A 23,682-nucleotide genomic window follows, 5' to 3' on the forward strand; every position below is an offset into this window, starting at 1 on the left:
CTTCATGACCCCATGGACCAGAGCACGCCAGGCACTCCTGTCTTCCACTGCCTCCCGCAGTTTGGTCAGACTCATGTTTGTGGCTTCGAGAACACTGTCCAACCATCTCGCCCCCTTGTCCTTGTGCCCTCCATCTTTCCCAACATCAGGGTCTTTTCTAGGGAGTCTTCTCTTCTCATGAGGTGGCCAAAGTATTGGAGCCTCAGCTTCATGATCTGTCCTTCCAGTGACCACTCAGGGCTGATTTCCTTAAGAATGGATGCGTTTGATCTTCTTGCAGTCCATGGGACTCTCAAGAGTCTCCTCCAGCACCATAATTCAAAAGCATCAATTCTTTGGCGATCAGCCTTCTTTATGGTCCGGCTCTCACTTCCATACATCACTACTGGGAAAACCATGGCTTTAACTATACGGACCTTTGTTGGCAAGGTGATGTCTCTGCTTTTTAAGATGCTGTCTAGGTTTGCCATCGCCTTTCTCCCAAGGAGCAGGCGTCTTTTAATTTCGTGACTGCTGTCACCATCTGCAGTGATCATGGAGCCCAAGAAAGTAAAATCTCTCACTGCCTCCATTTCTTCTCCTTCTATTTGCCAGGAGGTGATGGGCCCAGTGGCCATGATCTTCGTTTTTTTGATGTTGAGCTTCAGACCATATTTTGCACTCTCCTCTTTCACCCTCATTAAAAGGTTCTTTAATTCCTCCTCACTTTCTGCCATCAAGGTTGTGTCATCTGCATATCTGAGGTTGTTGATATTTCTTCCGGCGATCTTAATTCCGGCTTGGGATTCATCCAGCCCAGCCTTTCGCATGATGAATTCTGCATATAAGTTAAATAAGCAGGGAGACAATATACAGCCTTGCCGTACTCCTTTCCCAATTTTGAACCAATCAGTTGTTCCATATCCAGTTCTAACTGTAGCTTCTTGTCCCACATATAGATTTCTCAGGAGACAGATGAGGTGATCAGGCACTCCCATGCCACTATTCTGCCTCAAAATGAGCATTTTAAAAAGCGAATAATAGGCTGAAGACATATTAGTCAACATTTAATAAACTACTTTAATCATACCTTGAATTTCATCCTGTCTATCTCCTTTTGAAGATGTTGCTTATCCTCTTCTAGGTCAATACGATAACGTGTAGAAACTTCCAGTGAAGCTTCGGACATGGACTGTTTTTTAAGAGAATCTGCAAGTTCTTGTTTAAGTTGTCTTATTGTACCCTAAGAAAAGAAAAAGTGATTTAAATGCCTATAGCTTGTAGAGATTTTTTTTGCAGAATACCATCTGCAGTGTTTCATAAAATCTCCAAAGTATCCCAAAGTGCTTCAGAGGATCCTGTTTCTGTTCAGGGTGATTCAGTGAGATCCTGCTTTGAAGCCAAGAAGCCCTGAATCTCTCTGAAATAGCCCCACTTTAGTTCTCAAGTCATGATTCATACAAAACTCTTGCAGCTGGCAATATATTTTCTTTCTTACTAAATACCAACTGAAACCTCGGACAGCACACGATTGCTTCTAGCTAGCACTCATTCCTATTTATTCTGAATGTAAAGATTTAAAAAAGGACCTATCAAAGTGTTTTAAATACACAAACTGGTTGTAAATGCAGTTCCCCTTTGTAGTATATCCCACAGTATTATATGGTGTGCAATTTTAACATCTCAGGATAAGGCTCATTCAGAAGACAATTGCAGAAAACTCTCTATGTCAAACCATAGTACTGCTAGGTACAAACAGAGATTTGTTAATGCAATCAGACTTTTGCTAGTGGCTAAGAGGATTGCATCACTTGTATTTTAATGTTTAGAGATGCACTGATTGAATATATCACACTTACCTCTCTATCTGCTTTTTCTGCTTCATATTTCAAGACTTCCTCCTTCAAATTATTGCATTTTGCAATTAATTCCTTATTTACCTCTTCCTTCATCTGCACTTGTTTTTCGGTATCAGCTCTGAGTTTATTGAAAATATCATTGAATCGATCTTGAACATCACTCACTACTTTTTCTTTGATAATACCCTTGTTTTGAAAATCTTCAAATTGCTGCCGGAGTAGAAGATTTTCACTTTGGAGCTGCGCTAATCGTTCCTGCATAGATTCCTGTTTTACTACATATTTGTTCATTTGCTCCTTGTCAACTTGCCGCGTATTCTCAAGTTCCTTCACTAGACAGTGTGCCTGATTTAAATCCCTTTGAACGCTTTCTAATTGCATGCTTTTTTCTCTAAGACTATGTGTTACCTGATGAAGTTCGTGTTCGAGACTATTAGCTTTACTTTCAGCTTTTCTTAACTGCTCAGACATGCCATTGTTTGTTTCTCGCAGATGACATAGATCATGGTTCAGTTTCTCTTTCAAGCGAAGCCATTCATCGCACTCTCGTTGCAGCGTTCGTTCAAGATCATTTTTCAATATCTGGCATCGTTCAAGTTCCTGAGCAGCAGAAGTTGAGCGGGAACGAAACGAGTCAAGTTCTCCCTCCAATCTTTCTTTATTTTCTTTAAAATGCTCTAATTTGGATGTTAGGATTGCAACTTCTGTTTTTGATAAATTGATTTGTCCATTGTACTGAAACATTGTTTGAGTCAACGTTTCTTCATTTACTTTCAGCTCCTTTTTAAGTTCTTCTATTTTTTCTTTCAAAGCTTCATTTTCTTCCAAATATCTAGTTTCCTCTTCCTGGTGCTTGACCCTTATGTGTTCAAGCTCTAATCTTAACACCGTTAGTTCATCTTCGAGCACTCGATTTTTATTTAACAGTTCCTTTTCTTGGGCATGATTATCAGTCATCTGAATGATTTATAAACATAAGGTAAAGTTAATTTAAAAATCTTCCCAAATTCTTTTATTTTCCTCATCATTATCATGGATTTATATACTTATTTATTTGATTTATATACCACCCTTCATTTGAGGATCACAGGGCATAAAACCTCAAAAATAAACCTCAAAAAATAAATAGCATAATAAAACAAAACAAAACAAAAATACCCCCACCAGCTTTAAATAGCTAAAGGCCTGGAAGAAGAGGAATGCCTTTGCCTGGCTCCTAAAGATATGTAATGATGGCACCAGGCAAGCCTCCCTGGAGAGGGCATTCCACAAACAGGAAGCCACAGGGCAGCTGACATCTTTGATATCTACCAGCTAGAACAGACAGGAAGCATAGTTGTTGCCATGCAAGATGTAAAAGGGGCTGCAATTACCTTGAGAGAACTGGTGATAACAGCCACCTTCAAGAACAGCATATGGAAAGAAACATGGCTGCTCTTATAGGTCCATGTTTTCTTTCCTATGCAGTGCTTGTTAAAGAAAGAGGAAGAAAAAAGACTAAAAGAATTTGGTGGAGTGCAGATTCCAGAAGCAGGCCATAATCTGATCTGAACATTGGTTCAGGAGAGACCTCTCTGGAATCTGAACCTCTTCGAATTGCTTCCCAATCCCCCAATTCCCATCGCCTATTGTACAACTGGAAATATCTTGCATACAGATATTAATCATGTTTAACTAAAGCTTATGCACAAACAATACAATCCACATGAAAGTGTGACAAATGAAGGTCTTTAAACATACCAAGAAACCATAACTAGAACATAGTGAGCCCTTTGACATACCGTATTGGCCTGAATATAAGCCTCACTTTCCCCCCAAATTCTGACTGTGAAAAGTTAAAATGCGGCTTATATTTGTGACCTTACGGTATACAGCCAGGAGCGTGGCAAAGCAGCGCCTGTCCCACGCGTACCACCCCCCCCCATCCTCTCCCACAAAGCCAGGAAGGGAGCAAGCAAGGAAGGAGAAAGGCCGTCAGCAATGCAGCACAGTATGCATCCAGGAGCAGCAACGAATGGAGCGGCTTATATTTGGGTATTTTCTCTCTCCCTCCCTCCCAATTTTAAAGGTGCAGCTTATATTCAGGCCAATACAGTATATCTAGGAGTGCAAGAATGCATACTCACACTTTAGAAATTTTCTGCAAGAAATCCCGGTGTAGTAAAAGTGAACTCAAAGCAAAAATTTACTGTCCCACTGTGGGTTAAACCACAGAGCCTAGGACTTGCCGATCAGAAGGTTGGTAGTTCAAATCCCTGTGATGGGGTGAGCTCCCGTTGCTCGGTCCCTGCTCCTGCCAACCTAGCAGTTCGAAAGCACGTCAAAGTGCAAGTAGATAAATAGGTACTGCTCTGGCGGGAAGGTAAACGGCGTTTCTGTGTGCTGCTCTGGTTTGCCAGAAGCGGCTTAGTCATGCTGGCCACATGACCCAGAAGCGGTATGCCAGCTCCCTCGGCCAATGAAGCGAAATGAGCGCCACAACCCCAGAGTCGGTCACGATTGGACCTAATGGTCCAGTCTTTACCTAAGTTTATGGAAGTGTTCTGTGCTAGTGTGTCTTGGAAAAATATTTGTGCTTAACTCTCTTACACTTTTAAGGATTTGATAAAATGGATACCTCTGACTGTATAGCTGCTGTTTTTTTCAACTCTTCCTCTAATTCCTTCTGCCTCCAGAGGTGAGTGTTTAAAATACCCTCTTGCAGAGCTCTGGCAGACTTTTCTTGTGACAGCTGTTGCTGGGCTTCATTGCGTTCTTCTTCAATCTACAAAAATGCATTTAAAGATATCTAAAAGAACGATATACAATTTTTAAAAAAACACACATTTGAATTCAGAACACAGCTGTCCTTAAAAAATACACTAAAAGTGAAAACTTTTAGTAAAAACAGAAGTCACTGCACTGAATGTTATACGTAATAATTGTTTTTCCATGCATTTATTCTGTTTCTGGGATTAACAGAAATTAAGGTGAAATTCTCAATTTCTCATATTTCCCAAAGAGTCTTAGTTTAAATTTTTTGAAGCATCTTCTTTTATTTGATAAGAAAGGAGTTCAAAGTACATACTATTGTTGTAAGAACAGAAAGTACATGTTACCTTTTTTTCAAAATACGTAAACTGTGAAAAAACCTAGAGCTTGCATATTAATTTTGAGTTTCTCATATTTCTGAACAAGCTTACCATTTGTCGAACAGCATTCACAAGGTCTTGCATTGCCTGAGGCGTTTCCTTGAAACTCAAATCTAATGCATTTGATGAGGAATTGATCCTCTCTAAAATGCTTTCTCTCACAGGAGGAATAGAAAAGGAAAGACTAGGAAGCAAGCTTCCTTGATATCTACCAGATGTAAATTTTCTGCCCAATAGGTAAGTGCTAGAGTTGCCCCGAGGATAATTAGGAAATGAGGAAATCCACTCATGATTAGGTTGGTCAATTTTCTTCATTCTATTAAAATCAGAATACAGCTGGTAGCTTACCCCAGCCTTCATAGGCACCAGATAAAAATACTTCTACATATTCTGAATGCTGGTAATGACCAATTTTCAGTAATCAGATTTGGCAGATGACCAAACATTTTCAATGTCATCTAAGTATTTTGCATTTTCTCACTCTACTAAAACATTTTGTTCAGTTTAACATACCACCTAGAAGCATAAAACTATTCGTGAAAGGAAATTCAGACTCAAGGTATCAAGCAAATAAGGAATAACAAAAAAGTCCTTAAGTCTGCTGCTTCTTCAGTATCAAAAGGAAACGGAAAGGGGCAAAAATCCTTAAAACTGAACTCAAACGAGGAGAATGCATACTGTTTTAAACAGTGTAAACATTAAAATATGGATGAGCACTGTAAAGCTGTCTATTACAGAACTGACATAGCCATTTCTCCTTCTGAGCTTCAGCTGACATCACAAAACACTTGGCCTATCTAGTTAATTATGAGGTCACTAAACTTTTTAAAAGTCTATTTTCCTTTTGCTCCCTAAAACATTTAAGCTAAATGCAACAGAAATAGTAAGATCTAATTAAGCAAAACATGCTTACTGATTATCAGTTATTACGTTTACGTAAATTAGGGGATTTAATATTTATATCTATCAGGTTGGTATTCAGGAGATCAAACATTGTCATAAAATAGGCCTTATGCAGCCTTTCTGGACCTGAAGTCATATTTTTTCATTCATTTCATTCATTTAACAGAAGCTAAAGTAGCAAGACTGCATATACTATTTAGAATTTTGACCATGGGCTGGTTGTTGTGTACATTGACTGCTCAGCTTACACTCCCTTTGACGTATACACACCTACCAGAGGGTAAACCTTATTCAAAATGTATTTCTCATTTATTTCTAAGTAGACATGTACACCGCTTATACATGTCTCTTATTTAAAGTGGACAGTTCTTTATTTGAAAGTGTCTCCTATTTAAAGGGTTGTCCAGTCCAAGGTGATTCTTTATAAATCAGAAGAAGGGTGAGCAGCCGTCTTGAACTGCCCACCATCAGTATGAGTAAGCTGGCACATAGGCCACCTAGTTAAAGATTCTGCATTTCTATTTAAAATAAAACAAACAGATTTTCCCACACTTGAAACATTTTATGTTCCTTTTCTGCTCTTTTGGATATGGCAGGAGTTTAGCCATTTTCTGACTGGTCCCTTCAGCATCTTCTCAAAATCACAAATGTCCCCCTAAGTCCCCAAACGGTTGGCAATCATTGCAATACTTCTGCATAGAAAATTAATTTTAGATACTTACTCCTAAATTTTGGTTGGATGATTTCATCCAAGAGTTCGATAAATAGATTAAATAATAAGGGAGAGAATGGGCAGTCCTAGCAAGCACTCTTTTTAACCTATAGGTTTCTAGTGGAACTTTGTTTACATATATTTAGACAGTAGGTTTAGAATACATCAGCTTAACCCAAGACATGAATGTGGAGCCCATCCCTATTTTGCTCAGTACCTGGAATAGTTTGACATTTTAAAAAGGTAGGTCAATGTTCTTAGCTAAATGGAGAAATCAAATAAGAGAAAAATCAACACTTGAATTATGAAGTGGGGGAGTAAAGGGGTCCATAATGCTCATGAAGTGGACCCATAAGCTCCACCTCCTGCCTGACTTCCAATTTCACTGTCTCTTATTGGTCCTCATAAGACACAGTCCCTATTGCTGAAATAGAATAACTAGGTCTACTTTCTCATGAGCATTATTTATTGGTACCTGTTGCAAAACAAAGCATAGATCTGAAAAATCTTCAATTTTTTTGCACTCACTAGTTCTCCGGAAAGGGAGAGACAATCTCTGTTCAGCCCTCCCTCCTATGCTAAGCTCACCAAACAGAAAACCTTCCCGAAACAGAATCATCTGCTACAGCTTATTAGTGATGCACAGTGAATTATTGCTTTCATTAGTCAATATCCCTTTGGCCAGCAACCTCTCTGTACTAGTCTGTGTTCCCACTGTGGACAAAATAATATTCACATCGGTTTGCCTTGTTTTGCATGGGAATGTATTCTCAACACCCCTTCAACTCTACATAACTTCTTTCAGAAATCTATACACTGATTTTATCCAATCTGGATCTTCACAAAGGAGCTGGCTAAGGCTATGCATTTTCTCAGCAGCAGAAGTTCACCATTTGCCCCTAGACCTGCAAGTTCCACCCCAACAAGACAGAAAGCATCCCTTCTGTGTGCCAGAGTTAAATTGCAGCAAGGAATTAAGGAAGACAAGACAGGGAGGAGTCCAAGAATGTGCTGTTTCTGGAGTCAGGGTTATTTTGGATTCAGACATAGCCCAAGTTAGCAAAGCTGTTCCCACTTGCCTAGACCAGAAAATGTACCTAGATTCTAAGGTAGCCGGAATTTTGAGTGTGTCTGGAATCAGCTGACAAAACCCAGAGCAAGGACAGGCAGGCAAGCAACTAGTTAAAGTGAGATCTTGCCTGGGATCTGCACGAATGAATCACAGGATAGATGGTTTGATACTAGCCAGCACAGTAAGGTAGCTTATGGTAGGGAGGCATGGGAGGTCCCTGAATAGAAGTATGGAGACAAATTAAGTCATCTCTGGAGCTTTCTAAGACAGGAGCTAAGGAGCTAAGATTGGTGGTGATGGTGAGCTGTATTTCAAGCACTGATCCCAGGCCAAATTTAATGTTCAGAATTAATGCCTGTTTCTAAGACAGTAGTTCTAACTATATTTAGCCCAAAGTACAGTGGTGCCCCGCAAGACGAACGCCTCGCAAGACGAAAAACCCGCTAGACGAAAGGGTTTTCCGTTTTGGAGGCGCTTCGCTAAACGAATTTCTCTATGGGGTTGCTTCGCAAGACAAAAAAATCTTGCGAGTTCCCGCGTCCCCCCACGCTTTTTTCCGCCCTTTCCCTAAGCGCTAAGCCGCTTATCAGCTGTTCCGCTGATAAGCCGCTTCTCAGCTGATCGCTAAAAGCTGCTAGACCGCTAATAGCGCTAATCCGCTAAGCTGTCAATGGGCTTGCTTCGCAAGACGAAAAAACCGCTAGACGAAGAGAATCGCGGAACGGATTAATTTCGTCTTGCGAGGCACCACTGTAAATATTATTGAAATAAATGGGACTTTATCATGAGTAAACATAATTAGGATCACCCTGTAAACCAATTTATGTTAGACTCAGAGGTAATGGAATATGAGTAAGAACTTCCTACCACAAAAAAACTGATTTCTGTTCATATTCTTTGTAAACAACCAAATATAACACGAGAGTACAATAGTTAAATTTGTAGTCTCAGACAAATGCTTACTACAAATCCAAGCTGTTAAAAAAGTTTTCAGTACTTTCATAGGCATTTTTACTTTATTTCTCCATTGCCTTTAGCTGTGATTCCTGCATTGCAATGGTTTGCACTAAAAATCCTTTGGGTTCTTTCCAACTCTACAGTTTAATGTTTCCAAATTAATCTAACCTGTTTCAAGTGGTTTTTCAGTGTTCTAAATTCCATTTCCAGACTTCTCAGCATTAACTCAAGTTGTTGTTTTTCTTCTGTTTGTTTATAGTACTGCTCCTCTTTCTTCCTTAACTGTTCTTGGTTTTCCTCGTACAACCTTTCAGCACTTGTCCTCTTTTCTTTTTCTTGTTTCAAAGAAAATCTGGCAAATAACCATTTTGAAAGACGTGTATGAATACAGAGGCGGGCATTTAATGTTAGGTTAAAATACCTCTTTAAGAGATGTTTGAGGCTATGTGCATGAGGGAGCTGTGCTTGTTTGCCCCTGCTCCAGCAACACTACAGTGACCTTTGTAGTATTTTTATTTTTATTAAATTTGTTTACAGTCCTTCATCCATAGATCTCAGGGCAGTTTACAACACAAAAACAGAAGCTAAGTAATAAAACATATGTACACTGATAGCAACATTCGGCCTACACATTTTGGACTTAAGCACATAGGTCCCTGTGGAAATGTGACAATGTGCAGACATCAAGTGATGTCATTTCTGTATGTTGTTCCAGTTTAAGAACAGGCTACTCTAATCAAACCTTAGCTTAACAATGCTGACTCCGTCCTAGGAAGTCTTCAACTTTTTGCAGCAGAAGTATCTAATAAAACTGATTCCATTTTTATTTTTTTTTAGATCATCAGAATTGAATTTTTTTATGACAGCTTACTTGAGACTGCTGATAGTACTTTCCCATTCAACTTTTTTATGATCCAGTGTAGATTTCATTTCTGTCATTTCTTCCAGTATTCTCTGTTGCTCTTTTTTCTCATTCTCAATTTTTTTTACTTTTCCTCGAAGATGAATAGAACATCCTCTTTCACGTTCAATTAAACTTTCATATTCATGACATATATTTTGAATTTTCAGGAGACTCACAGAATCTGCTTTAGGGGAAACAGTGTAGTATTAACTTACTTGTTCAAAATTTTAATTCATAACAACAAGAAAAAGGGAGTGATGTATAGCTTTATGTCAATACCCTGGAAAAATGTGCTTGGAAAAAAACACACATATTGAGTGTACTCTTGAGGTGTGATTCACACAAGGAATTCCTGGTAAGTTTAGGGTTCCAAATTCACTGCAGTATTGAGGGCTGTGCTGCACATGTATTGTAAATGCACTTGCGCTTCCAAGAATCTGGGCCTCAAGTGACAATGATGGCTTTAGGAACACTCCCAGATTATAAACTTGCTCCTTCAAGGGGAGTGCAGCCTTTTCCAGAACAAGCTGTTCCACCAAATCTCAGACATGAGAATTACCCACCCACAGGACCACAGTCTTGTTTGAATTAAGGTTCAACTCATTGATCCACATTACTGTCTCCAGGTAGTAATTCAGGACCTGCACTGCCTCTTCTAACACTTATAGAAGGGAGAGACAGAGCTGAATGTCATCAACATACTGCTAGTTGTTTGGTCCAAATTCCCTGATGAGTGGTTGCTTTGTTGCTGCTGCTATTGCTAGGAGTTAAAAATCCTTGTTGATCTACTGCAAATCACCCAAAGGAGGACATACAAACATATTCAGATGGCCCCACCCTTACCCTGCCAATTAGATTTAGGGGCATACAGGGTAAAATAGAGGGAGAGGAAGTCTTGTTTACAAGAGCAAAAGCTGTGCGAGCAGGTTGACACTGTTGGGTGTTAAATTTGTTTTGTTCTGAATATTATGGGTAACAATAGCACTGTGCTTACCTTTACTATCCAAACTAAGTTTTTCTATCAACATCATAGCTTCTCTATAGAATGAAGTAGGTAACTCAATATCATCTGTAGGTGTATCTGAAGACGGAGTTAAGTCATCAAAATCATTGGCAACTCCCATTGCTCTATAGATCTATAAGTAATAAATACATAATCAAATAGAGTAAAACATCATAACAAATCAGCCCATTTCTTTTTAACTATCAGGCCATAAATAGTGTTTCAAGAATATAGCAATAGCTCAGTTCAGCACAATTCAGTCAAATCAAACCATGATCAGTTCACATGCTGGTTATTTCACTACAAAACACTTGAGAAGTATGACTGTCCTTGACCTTGGTGCCCTGATCCTCCCCTCTTGTCCACATGCGAACAGATCTACAGTTTGGTCCTAAACAATGGCCTGATGTCCAATATGCAAGCAAACCAGGGTTTAGCTTGTTACACAAACTCATCTTTGCCCTACATCCAGGGTAGCCAACATGGTGCCTTCCAAATATTGGATTATAACTCCCATTGAAACTGACCATTTGCTATGCTGTCTGAGGCTGATGGGAGTTTTAGTCTAATAACACATGGAGGGTACCACATGATGCCCCTGTGCCACATTCTCTGTCAGCTCACCCACTTCCAAACAGTCTCTGGATTTTATGCCAAAGCATTTTACCTTGTTTAGTTGAATGCATAATAGCAGTACACCTATATTGTCATTAGCTGGCTCTCCCTAGGCGGAAGGCTAGCTGAGAACTTGCCTACTTAACAACTTTCAAACAGCTCTTAGCTTTCCTAATAGTGCTGCTGATTTCTAACTCTCCAGGTGCTGGTACCCACACTTCTTCTCTCCCAATTTCTTTAACAGTCCTATATAGCCATGACCAGAATATTGGCATAATTTCCCCCTCATTCACAACTTTATTATAGCTCACATCCAGTTCTGTATTAAAAGAAGTCATAAAAAGTTCCATTGGTGTGACTGAATCATTAAACTGAATTCCTGAAAGTGACAGATTATGAGTGTCTAACTGCAAGAGTTATTTTGCTATCAACCACCAAGTGCAGATTTTCCTCACGCAGAGATCTCTTCACACATCCAGGGAATATGCATGTCCAAGGCTTGCTATAACTCATTCCTGCTTTTGCACATTATCCTAAACCTTGGATCAGTGTGGCCACTCTTTCTTCCTCAAAAATTGGTGAAAATACCCTTGCCACTTATAGTTCTGTACAAATGTTTAGAAGTTAAGGTAAAATTTAGACAGCCTATTTTACAGTACCTTTTTTGTTTCATTCACATTTCGGGCTTGATGTCTAGAAAACAAACATAACACTTTTCAGTATGAAAGTGTTGCAAGTAAACTACATTTAACTTTAAAAATGTACACAAATTTTGTTATCTGTGTCTTTGGGCAGCAGCTCAGTCTGTTTTGGAGCCACTTTGTGTGTTTCTAATTAGGCTCTTTATCTAGAACTACATTAGATCTGTTAAAAATGAAACTGTTTCCCCATCATTCACTATAATGAGGAATCTAAAAAGAGTACATATATTTTAACTTAAGTGGATGAAATTAGCAGCCCCTGTAGCAGCCCCAACAAAGTGCAGAAGCCTGTCAAATTTTAGGCAGATAAACCCAGTGTGAGGGTGCATGCAAGGCACTTTTAAAGTCTGATGTTTTAATTGAAAGAAAAGTATGTAACTTTTTCATTTTTCTCTCAGAACCAGATACAATTTGCAGACATGGTCATCCCCTTGACTGTTTTTTGGTGGGTACAATAGGAAGCATAGGGGCAAGGTGTGAGTATGGAACTCCAAGAAATTAGGGTAGAGGAAATGTCACCTTCTTACACGCAATGATCCTGCTACTCTAATGGTTCAGGGTAGTAGTAGTAAAAAGGGGAGGAGGCTGCTAGACATCCCTTCCCTGAGTTTGTGGGGATACAACTGAGATGTCCCTATTGACTTGCATAAGGACAGACATAGATCCACATTAAAAACACAGCTTTTAATTGTCCCACAACAGATCACTGTGATTGGAGTGCCCTGGGAAATAATTAGGTAAAGGGACCCCTGACCATTCGGTCCAGTCGTGGCCGACTCTGGGGTTGCGGCGCTAATCTCACTTTATTGGCCGAGGGAGCCGGCGTACAGCTTCCATGTCATGTGGCCAGCATGACTAAGCCGCTTCTGGCGAACCAGAGCAGCGCACGGAAACGCCGTTTACCTTCCCGCCAGAGCGGTACCTATTCATCTGCTTGCACTTTGATGTGCTTTCAAACTACTAGGTTGGCAGGAGCAGGTACCAAGCAACAGGAGCTCACTGCGTCGCGGGGATTCGAACCGCCGACCTTCTGATCGGCAAGTCCTAGGCTATGTGGTTTAACCCACGGCACCACCCGCATCCCTGTCAGGAAATAATTAACTGTCATTAAAAGTTAGACCTGTGTGTCTAAACCAGTGTTTCTCAAACCTGGGGCCCCTGCTGTTGTTGGACTACAACTCCCATTATCCCTACCTAACAGGAAGAGCGGTCAGGGATGATGGGAATTGTAGTCCAACAACTGCTGGTACCCAAGTTTGTTGAATACTGGTCTAAACAAATGATCCCCACACCTCTTAAGCTCTGGGTATTTCCTGAGTCAGCTTCCTGAAATAATGAGGCGTTTGAGTTGAGACTACAGAGACACTTGGAATCTTACGGAGTCTCTGTGAGACACTTTGTTAGAGGCACAGATTCAAAAATATAAGAACACATCCTGAATCACCTGATAATTCAGGATACACAGAGAACTGATGCACAGCTCTGGGAAATTCAAAATTAAACCAAATGCAAAATGGCAGCATGAACACATAATTGCAAAGGCTTCTTTAGGAGAACTTGGAAGGCTCTGGTAAATCTGGAGATGTGATACTTGGCTAAATATATCACTGCCATTATTCCAAATAACAGAGCTTTTTACACCCACCAAACAAGTAACACGCATTCAATGGTGGGATAAGCTCTGTCTGTAGAGCTTAATACTCTTGATTTCAGAGTTGTGGGTTCAAGTCTCACGTTGATATCCTGGATTGCAGGGGGTTGGACTAGATGACCCTCTACAATTCTATGATTCTAATGTTCTAAACCATGGGTAGGCAAACTAAGACCCGGGGACTGGATCCGGCCCAATCGCCTTCTCAATCCGGCCCGTGGACGGACCGGGAATCAGTGTGTTTTTACATGAGTAGAATGTGTCCTTTTATTTAAAATGCATCTCTGGGTTATTTGTGGGGCATAGGAATTCGTTCTCCCCCCACCCCCCAAAAAATATTATAGTCCGACCCCCCCCCACAAGGTCCGAGGGACAGTGGACCGGCCCCCTGCTGAAAAAGTTTGCTGCCCCCTGTAAACAAACAACATTATGGCTTTTAGTACCTCTCTTCTTCCAAAGATGCTTCACTTAAACTGCTGTCATCATGAAGTTCATGTAGATTTTCAATAATCTCCTGACTGGTTTTCTGCTTTGAAATCCATTTTTTATTTTCAGTTTTTTCTACATCCTTCACCTTGGCAATAGGATTTTCCCTCAAATGCAGAAAAAATTACAGTATTTAAGAAAAAACAAAAATGAAACCATAACATACTTAAAGATGGAAAAATTATTGGCAGATGATTTTTGGGACTCTTTGAGGAAAATTAGAACTAAATGCTACCAACTACAACAGTATGACTATTTCAATTCAAAATGATGAACTATGCTCTCACATGTCCAGGAAGGAGATGTAAATATAGTCTACATCAGATGGTTGTATAGTTAATTATCTCCTTGTGCAAACTCATTAAGTACATTCATATGAGTACAGATGTGTATATTATTATTCATACTCACTTCTTAAAAGTTACTGTAAGTAATCCCTTTCTGTCTGAGGAAATTTTGCTCATTAATTGACTTTCTTCCATCATTTCACCTTCATTTTCTGAGGGCTTTAGATCCCTTTGTTCAATATTCATAGCCAGTTTTTCCCCAACATTTGCAGTTTCTTTTTTTCCAATGACCTCCATATCCTCCCATTTCTGCTTTCTTTTTTCCTCTTCAACCTAAAACAAACAAGTCAATATATTTGTCAGAATGCAAGTAGAAAGCCAATTAATTTTAATTGTTCTCTTTTTTTTTTTTTGCTCAACACTCCAGGAAAACAACCATTTCACCCTTGAAAAGAAAACACACACTACTAAGCTTGCAAGTTAATAAGAATTTGTATTGCATAACAAGTAGTAATGAAAGAATACGTGTATTAGTGACAGAAAAAAACACACAATATTTAAGTGAAAGCAGATAAAATATTATTTAGAAAAGTGACCAACAATACTATGAATGAGGAAAATGAATCTTACAAGAGTAACATTTCACACAGCAAAAGTGAAGAGTGCGAAGCAAGAATGACAGTAAATGGAAATATTGATCAATACCCTGTTCAGAAGCCACTTTCACATTTTGGCCCAAATTCTTACCCTGCTTAAAATGGGTGCAGTGAATTTGTTAGGCCATTGCACCTATTTACAGCCTTTTCATGTTAGTATAGTCAACTATTAAATTTATTCATTTATTTATTAAATTCGTAAACTGCCCTTGATTCGTAGATCTCAAGGTGGTTCACAGCATAGAAATACAAAAAACAAAAACAAAAAATACATGATAAAAACAAATTGGTGAATTAATTGTTAAAATCATCGTCTAATGGAATGAAAGCATATATCTCTTCCTTCGTGATCCGCTTAAGAATAATTGTGTGAAGCTTAAAAAGAGGGCTTTCCGATAAATGCTGAAGAGCTAAAATGAACAGGATGGTTGAAGTGCAAGAAAGATCAAAGAATGAAAAGCAGCAGGTACACCTCTACCTCTTTTTGCAGTTGGGCTTTTTCGTTCTCCAAAGCCAGGAACACTATCTGCAGCATTCCTACCTCATTTTTAAACCTTGCGACATCACGTTCCAATTCTTTATCCAGTTCTTTTTTTGATGCTTGATGGAAGCTTTGTTCGGAGTTTCTCACTTTATTTCCAATCTCAGTATCGGTATCTTTACAACCGCTTACAACAGTCTTAAAACTATGTAGAGTTTTTCTACTTGTTTCATTTGCTACATCAAAATGTAAGTTTGAATCATCCGTCATGATCGTTTGTTTGATACCTGCAGTCTTAAAAGTTGCATCTGAAACACTGTCTTTACAAGTATGCAATGGTGAATAATTGGGACTTGTTATTGGAGCTGAGGTCTTTCCACTCTTATTTCTTTCCAAGTGTTCAACTGTATTGTCACTCCTTTCTTCACCTAGGTTCACTTTTGTACCTCCTGTATTATTGGACAATGCCTCATCATATGTGTTCCAATGCTGCTCAATATTCTGATTTTCATTCTTACACAGTTTAAAACGAGGCTTCTGAGAAATGGAATTTTGGGGATATAAAATTGTGTTTTCAGTACTGAATTCCATTTCTGTGATCACAGAGTTTGACTCTCCATCACTCTTTCCATGTATACCAATCGTACCTTTAGACAGATGAGGTGACGGTGATTCTTTCGTACCCTCTAATACACCACTGAAGCCATCTTGTGATATTCCTTCCTTAGTAGTATTGCATATTTTCTCATTTCCATTAACTTCGCCGAACATCTGCTTTAGTTCTGCTGTAATGCTCTTAAAATGTGTTTTGACTTCCCTTTTCTCACTTGCAACCCACATTTTTTCATATCTTTCTTCCCAGAGTGTTGAATACAAATGATTGTATTTATTGTTTGATTCTGCATTGTAAACAGCTGCTTCCGTTTTCTTTTCATCACAACTATGTGCAATTTCTGCCTTCTCAGTCTGATTTTCAGGTGGTGGTTTCTCTATAGAGTTGGATGTGCCTATTATATTTATATCCTTATGCAAGCAAGTATGGACAAAGAAGAATTAGCAAATGATAACCAATAATTATGCTACAAATATTATAAGAAGGAATTTAGTGTTGGCCTTTTATTTTTTAACAAAAATGTTGGGACTGCAGCATCATAATAAATGAAATATATTTCTTCCTTTCGTGCACGTGTGTGTGTGTGTAATTTACTAAACTCATCACTTTGGACAGATTTATAAAGTAAAATAAAAAATCCAAGTACTAATATTAAGTATTCCCTGTACAGATTTTCAATTATTGTGTAGCAAGAATAACTGAGGAAGCTGGAGAAGAGCTGTGAATCTTTTGAGAATTCACTGCTCTCAAAACCATTAGAACTCAGCAAATCTAATGTATTCAGATAGATAGGAATACTCAACAGGTCACAACTTCTTCCCAAGCTGAGGCCTCACACACCATTGTTACACTTCCCACTTCAGCAATTGTCACCACTTGCATGGACTGGCACTGGTGGTTATCACAGGGAATCTGTGCAAGCCACACATAGCCACTTGCAAAACAATGCAAAACAATGACTGCATTAGTTGTGGCTGAAGGGCTGGTGCAGCTTCCAAAGAAGCAGACAGGTAAAGGGAATGATCCGATCTATGTTTATGGGAAAAACAAGACTTTTGAAGAGCCTTTCCCATTATGAGGCAACGGTTGAACTCAGACAAGGTTCAGTTCTTAAGACACTGTGCTCAGCTCTGTGAACACTCATGTGAAACAAGCATCTATCCCCACCCATGGAAAAACCTTAAGGAAACAATGATACAAAAACCTCAAACAAGGGGAGAACACAAGGAGGAAACGAACAAGTGGATGAAACACTGAAGACAGGAAGAATCAGACCCTAGAAAAGACATGGGAATGATTGGGAGAAGAACCAAGTGTCGGGCAGAACAGCGGGCGAAGGGAACCCGACAAACCACAGAATCGAATGACTTCCCACATGGTCAACAAAGGGAAGGATAGAAAGACAAATACACACAACAAATAAGAACCGTTATGATCCAAAGACAGGTCCACAGAGGGTTGAGACATCTCCACTTTTGGATCTGGCTCCCAAAGGAGGAAGGGGTACTGAAATTCATTGGAGCTGTAATTTTTTTCTTGCTATCACTGGAGGGTGCTCAGTATCTATTCTAAATACATATCTTCCTGCCTTGCGAAACTACAAGATACTTGAATATTACTGGAGAAATTTTGACACAGTATGTTTAAGTGCTTCTGTGGTAAAATGTAGGGTGGGGAATCTCTCTTGGTGGGGCTGTGGTTTTCAGCGACCCCAAGAAATAATACGCCCAAGTAATTCCATGTGAAAGAATGATACAAACATTGATTTGCTAGACTACTGCAAAGGTCTGCCCATTATTTTGAATTCCTCAGTAATTGCCATTTTGCTGATAAAAGTGTTTCTAAATATACTTTTCTATCAGTGGCATAGCTTTTAATTCTTTCCTTTGCTCAACATTTGACATGCAGCAGTCCATATTTTCAAAAATAATTGTATTTACCCTACCTCTTTCATTTATTCATTCATAGAGGAAAGGATCTATAAATGTGTTGAGACCAAAGAAACCAAGAGCCTTAAGGGAGTTCCCATTCAAATAAACACAATACATTTCTAGAAATAGAGAATGGGCAGTGATGAGAAATCTGGCTGAAATTAACAAGTAGGAAAAAACATAGAGTTTGGAAGCAGAGATGATGAAGGTATCAAATTCATCAATTTACCTTCAAAATCACTGAAAAACTAAAAAATAATAATCTTAAGGATTATTGCAGTTACATAAGAAACAATATTCAGTTTCAGTATTCAAATGTTTTCATTTGTACTTGTGTACTGTTTTCAAATACTTACCTTGTTCTCATCTTTTTCTAATTCTTTCATGCCTTTTTGTTCATTACATTGATCTGTAAAATATTACATGAAAATGTGTGTTAACTATTATAATTTCTATGTTTCACTGTACTCCACAGAAAACCCAGATAGTATAAACACTTCTGATAGTTGTTGGTTTTTTTAATAAAAAAACCTAACAAGTTAGCTATACTAAACTGAGAAGTATTCAGACTTCCAATGCAAGTAATCAAATAACATTCCAGGGCACTCAGCACTGACAGAATATTTCCAGCAGTAATCCAAAAAATGGGAGGAAAATGTGGTTAGGACGTCCCTCCAAATACCAACTCGCACTAAAATTAATTCTTCAACATAGATTAGAACCAGAACTAACTAAAACAACTAACCCAGTTTCAAACCTTGCAATCCACAACTCTGTTAAGTGGGCCCACTAAATATCAAATGAGTTGTGAATAGAATTGTAAGGCATTTTCTCTGCTCTTTGGTATATAAGCAGATCTTAATATTGCAAAGAATGAAACCAACTACCTTTTGAAGCAATTCTTGTTCGAACATCAGATAACTCTTCTGCTCTTCCAGCAACACCGGTATTGCTTGCAGCATCATTTTTAGTTAATTGTAGTAGAGATGCATCATCTTGCATCAGAGAGCTAAACGGTTTAGCAGAAGGAACAGTCCTCAATGAATTACTGGTAGAATCCCAGTCAGATGTATCTGATAAAGTCAGAATAGTTTTAGAAAGTTCAAAATGCATTGTATTTAAGTAAACGCCATGACACATTTCCTTGTTCTAGAAAACAGACCAAAATTACCTAATATGTTTTCAATTTATGGGTAGAAAGATCTATGGCCTATTATGAACAAAGGAAAGCTCCGTAGAGTTGAAATTCTCATCTCTGCAAAATGGATGACCACAGCTCTTCTTTAGGAATTTCAGTGGTAGCCCTCTATGCAAGGATCTTCTGTTTATAATACTTGCTCATGCATCTCACAAGAGAAACACGGTCATCTGTATATGGAAGCATAGAATGTACCAAGGCCACATTTTCTGCCTTTTCTCAAAAACTTAATGGTGGGAATCCCTCTCTTATTTTTGACAGTGTGTCATGGACTAGCTAGATGCAGAGGAGTGGTGAAAGGAACCAGCTGGGGAAATCGCAAGGGAAGAAGGCTTAGAGCCTGGGGATTGTTGGTGGGAAAACGATGAGCGGTCAGAGGGAGAGGAGAAGGTGTCAGAAGCTGAATAGGTAACATGGTTTAGTGAGCAGGAAGAGTCCGAGACAGAGAACAGACCAGAAGCAGAAGCAGAAGCAGGCTGGAGGGGGGGGGCAAGAGGCAGAGATGAAGCAGGATGCTGAAGAAGCCTGGGAGTCTCCCGCTGTGACCAGCTCTCCCCCTCCCTGGTCTCCCAGAACTGGAGAGGTATGAAGCAGGCAGAGCAAAGACGGGCAAGACAAAGGAGCCTCAGATTGCTTGAGGAGGACCCGGGAAAGGAGGAGACTTAGGAAGCTATGAGAAGGCAGGGATCTTCAATCCTTGCAACTGCCTCATCAGGGCAAGACCTGCTGGGAAGTATTCCTGTGCTCACCAGGCCTGAGCTGTTTTGTTTCTTTGAATAAAGAGTTAACTTCATTGACACCTTGTGAATTATTGCTGACCTGATCCTGACACCTGCCCTGAGAGAGACTAAGCTAATATATGGTGGCCTTAAGTTCTTCCTTCAGAAGCATAGGATAGTTTATTGTTGTATTTTCAGTGCATGACACAAATAAAAATAACTAAGAACCTTCAAGATCATCTGCAGCGTCTAGTCCAAGTTCTTCCAGTAAATCTGAAAGAAGAAAAAATACAAAGTATGTCAGCTGAAAATGATACAGTGGACGCCCGGGTTGCGAACGTCATCTGTACGGGAGGCATGTTCGCAACCCACAGCGCTGCGTCTGCGCATGCGCGGGTCACAATTCGGCGATTCTGTGCATGCGCCGGAAGTAACCTGTTCAGGTACTTCCGAGTTTGACGCAGTGCACAACCCGAAAACACACAACCTGAAGCATCTGTAACCCAAGGTATGACTGTAGTAAACAAAATGTGTATTTTCCTCCAAATAATTTATCATAGAACGCATTACCTGATTTTTGCTTTTCTTTGCTTTCTGCCCTCTGAGGATCAGCATCATGTTTGAAGGTAGCTTTATCAGACTTTGGCTGCAACAAAGATAATCCAAAAAAGAAAGATGAAACATCTGAATTGGACTGTTAGCTATGATGATTAACTGAAGTAATTAGATTCGTGTGAGACGACCACCTCTTCCACTGTGGGAAGTTTGCTGGACCAATAATTTTAATGGTGTAAAGCAGGTTTGTGACTGAATGCCAGATACTACATATAGAAATTAACATATCTCCCATTGTTCTCATACAATAAAATTCACTCAAGCAGGGTCAAATGCTTGCAGCCAAACATTTCCTAGGACCATTATTGGTGACCTCAGTATGGCAGCTTCTCCATGATACATTGGTTGCAACTCATCTACCATGTCTCAACAAATGAAACTAGTTTATGGAAAATGTAACTTGAAAAAAGAGACATTGCGCATACCTTTGTAAACCAAGAAAACTTTAATATTTTATTTTTTTTTTTAAAAAAAGCATATTCTGCTATTCAATGTTACACTTCCAAAGCTTACCTATGATCTGTTCCCTCACATATACGCACTACGATTTGGTAAGTATGTAAAGTATAGAACATACTGAGTTGGTTAGAGTGTGGTGCTGATAATGTCAAGATTGCAAGTTCAATCCCCATATGGGATAATATATAAGGAAATCAAGAAGAGGCTCAAAAGAGCAATGTTTCTTTGAAAGCCTCGTCAGTAGTGCAAAGTAGCCTACCTTTGAAGTCCATGAAGATTCTTCCTCTTCCTCTTCTTCATACATTCCAAATGTCAATGCAGCTACAAAATAAAAGATCAACTGATTTTTCTCTATAAAAGAAATTTTCCGCCATAAGCAAGAGGGCAGCCCCAGCTGACAAACCATCACAGCAAGTGACAAAGCAGCAAAGCTGAGTTGAGCATTTGCTTGGATAGAGAAAGTACTAGTATTCATTTCATCACAGTATCGGTTTAACTGCATTGTGACACTCTTTCTGATATTTGCGGCCTAAGCAACTTTAAAAACTAATGTGAGCACCTTTAATTGGGTCTGGAAACAAACTGGCAACCAATACTGCTCCTTTAAAACTGGGGTTATACGAATTCTAAAGGGAACCCCAGCCAGTAACCTGACTGCTGCATTTTGAAGCTTCTGAGTAGATTCTAGGGCAGCCCCGCATAGAATACATTGGGATAATGCAATTTGGAAGTCACCAGAGATTGGAGTACCATGGCAAGTTATATTTGTCCAAAATGGGCTTTAATTGGTGAACCATGCAGATGAGACAGTGGTGTTGGAAGAAAGGGTTTTGGATTTGTTTAGCACCAGGGAAAATTTTGGGACAAACTGGGTCTGCCCAAAAGGAGAAAACTCTACCTGAACCAGGATGGAACCAGACAGTTAAGACTTAAAATTAAAAAGAAGGCAGAGCAATTTTTAAATGGATTGAAGCAGGAAAGACAGGAAATAAGCAGCACCTGGTTCAGAACAAATCAGGGATGAGTAGGGAAATGTTTATGATCTAAGTGGGTGAACATTGAGAGTGCATGGCCATATGATAGACAAGGGGGGTGGTCATAGCATTTTAGGATAAAATACATATGCCAAAGACATTTGGAGAGTGTCACCATGTCTAGGTTTCCTTATTTTGATGCTGGAACACTCTGAGCTGACCAAGATGGTTGAGCTGAAGTGCACTGCCTTAGAGAAGAACATGCATAGGATTATGCTGTTATAGTAGCATTAGCACACGAATAAATATGCTTTTCTGCTGACTTGCTGATACTTGCAACCAGTAGTGGCTGGTTGGGCAATGGACAGGTCGACCAACAGTCAGTGGAACTAAATCAACTAATTCTTATTGTGTTCCCATTCTCCTTTCTGCTGAGTTCTACAAGAGCAACACAAGGTGGCAGAAGCTGACGGCCAGTGCCATCCCCTGGACAGGTTAGAGCAGTGTTGCCCAACCTTTTTTTGGCCATGCACCCCCCCCCCTCCGTCACATATAATTCTTCTTATTCAAAAAGTGAACTCCTATTCATGTGGAGGAAGCCTAAAAGGCCATTAACTTGGTCTAAACAAGCTTCTAAATTGACCCCCTGTGCCCCACATTGGGAACCACGGGGTTAGAGGTAGACAGGTACACAGGTAAAGGCTGTCTGAGGGCAGACTGAGACCAATGCTTGCAACATGTCACTGTATTTCAGATTTTAAATATGCGACTGACCGAAATTAAATTCCAAAATGATATTAACATTATAATCTGTGATATAGATAAAGAAAATTTGAGTTTTGTACCCTTTTTAACAGCACCATCTTGTAGGGCATTCTGAGGGCTACTGATATGTATCCTTTTTTTATCAATAACATCTGATTTCCTCCCATCTTTCTCTTCGTCATCTTCTTTCTCAGCATCTTCCTCTGAAGATTCTCCCTAATGCAAAGAATGTACTAATTTAAAAATTAAACTTCCCACTTATTGTTTAATCTACATACAAATAAATTTTGTAAGATTTAAGGCGGAAGTCCTGTACTACTTACCTGGGAGTAAGCTCCACTGAACAAAATGATACTTACTTCTGAGTATGTACATATAGGATTGTGTTGAAAAGTTAAAAATACCTAAAAATACCACTCAAGGGTCCTCTTGTGGGAAACACTAAGAATGGCTTTTTATCTGAAACATCTTGCTTCAGTCTGCTGCCAATGCATTACAGGGGGAGAAATGTCCATTAATCTGTCAATCACTAAGAACTCTGAAGAGGGTTCTCTCAGAAACCAGTCAGCTGATTGGTGTTCTCAGTGAGCCCTACTTGCCAAGGAACAATTAAGAACTCGATTGTTCATTTGAAGCCACACCTTTACCTGCCTGCACCAGACATCAGATATAATATGAGGTGTGTTGCAGGTTGGCATGGTTTGGGGAAACCTGCTGGGCTTAATTATAGGCCCGTATGCTAGCGATTCCCCACTGTTGTCATAGTTTACTTATTTTTAACTACAGTTCCATTATTTTATTAACCATAAATCATTACTGATCTGTTATCGTTGTAATTCTATGTGCTTTTCTTCTATGGACTCATGAAAGCAGTTCGCAATTAAAAAAGTAATTACCAACTATAAAAGAGTAGACACCCTAAGACGGATTTCTGAGGCAGTTCTTAAAGACTGTGCATGCTCATAGCTGTCCTTCTTGTATCCTAGTCCCTATGCAGGTAGCCTATGCATA

The 23,682-nt window shown here is 39.4% G+C and overlaps 1 protein-coding gene across 9 annotated transcripts in view; it reads right to left on the reverse strand.

The window, feature by feature from the left end:
- ANKRD26 (ankyrin repeat domain containing 26) overlaps positions 1-23,682 on the reverse strand; it is a 58,350-nt gene that overhangs the window by 18,871 nt on the left and 15,797 nt on the right. For 6 of the 9 annotated variants that reach the window (XR_014160503.1, XR_014160504.1, XM_081877769.1 and 3 more), the window contains exons 11-26: positions 22,752-22,887; positions 21,192-21,253; positions 20,429-20,504; positions 20,087-20,131; positions 18,829-19,014; positions 18,298-18,350; positions 15,395-16,420; positions 14,385-14,593; positions 13,931-14,080; positions 11,795-11,828; positions 10,512-10,653; positions 9,485-9,701; positions 8,782-8,965; positions 4,456-4,602; positions 1,839-2,795; positions 1,070-1,222 (exon numbers count right to left, since the gene is read on the reverse strand). Coding sequence is in view for 7 of the 9 variants with exons in the window: in XM_081877769.1 (XP_081733895.1) it covers positions 1,070-1,222; positions 1,839-2,795; positions 4,456-4,602; positions 8,782-8,965; positions 9,485-9,701; positions 10,512-10,653; positions 11,795-11,828; positions 13,931-14,080; positions 14,385-14,593; positions 15,395-16,420; positions 18,298-18,350; positions 18,829-19,014; positions 20,087-20,131; positions 20,429-20,504; positions 21,192-21,253; positions 22,752-22,887 (3,777 nt within the window). In the remaining 2 variants the exon portion in view is untranslated. The remainder of the gene's footprint in view (positions 1-1,069; positions 1,223-1,838; positions 2,796-4,455; positions 4,603-8,781; positions 8,966-9,484; positions 9,702-10,511; positions 10,654-11,794; positions 11,829-13,930; positions 14,081-14,384; positions 14,594-15,394; positions 16,421-18,297; positions 18,351-18,828; positions 19,015-20,086; positions 20,132-20,428; positions 20,505-21,191; positions 21,254-22,751; positions 22,888-23,682) is intronic. The other 3 variants (XM_081877766.1, XM_081877764.1, XM_081877768.1) reach the window with 3 other exon arrangements.

Source organism: Podarcis erhardii, assembly GCF_964252035.2.
Source record: "Podarcis erhardii genome assembly, chromosome: 10".
Taxonomy (NCBI): domain Eukaryota; kingdom Metazoa; phylum Chordata; class Lepidosauria; order Squamata; family Lacertidae; genus Podarcis; species Podarcis erhardii.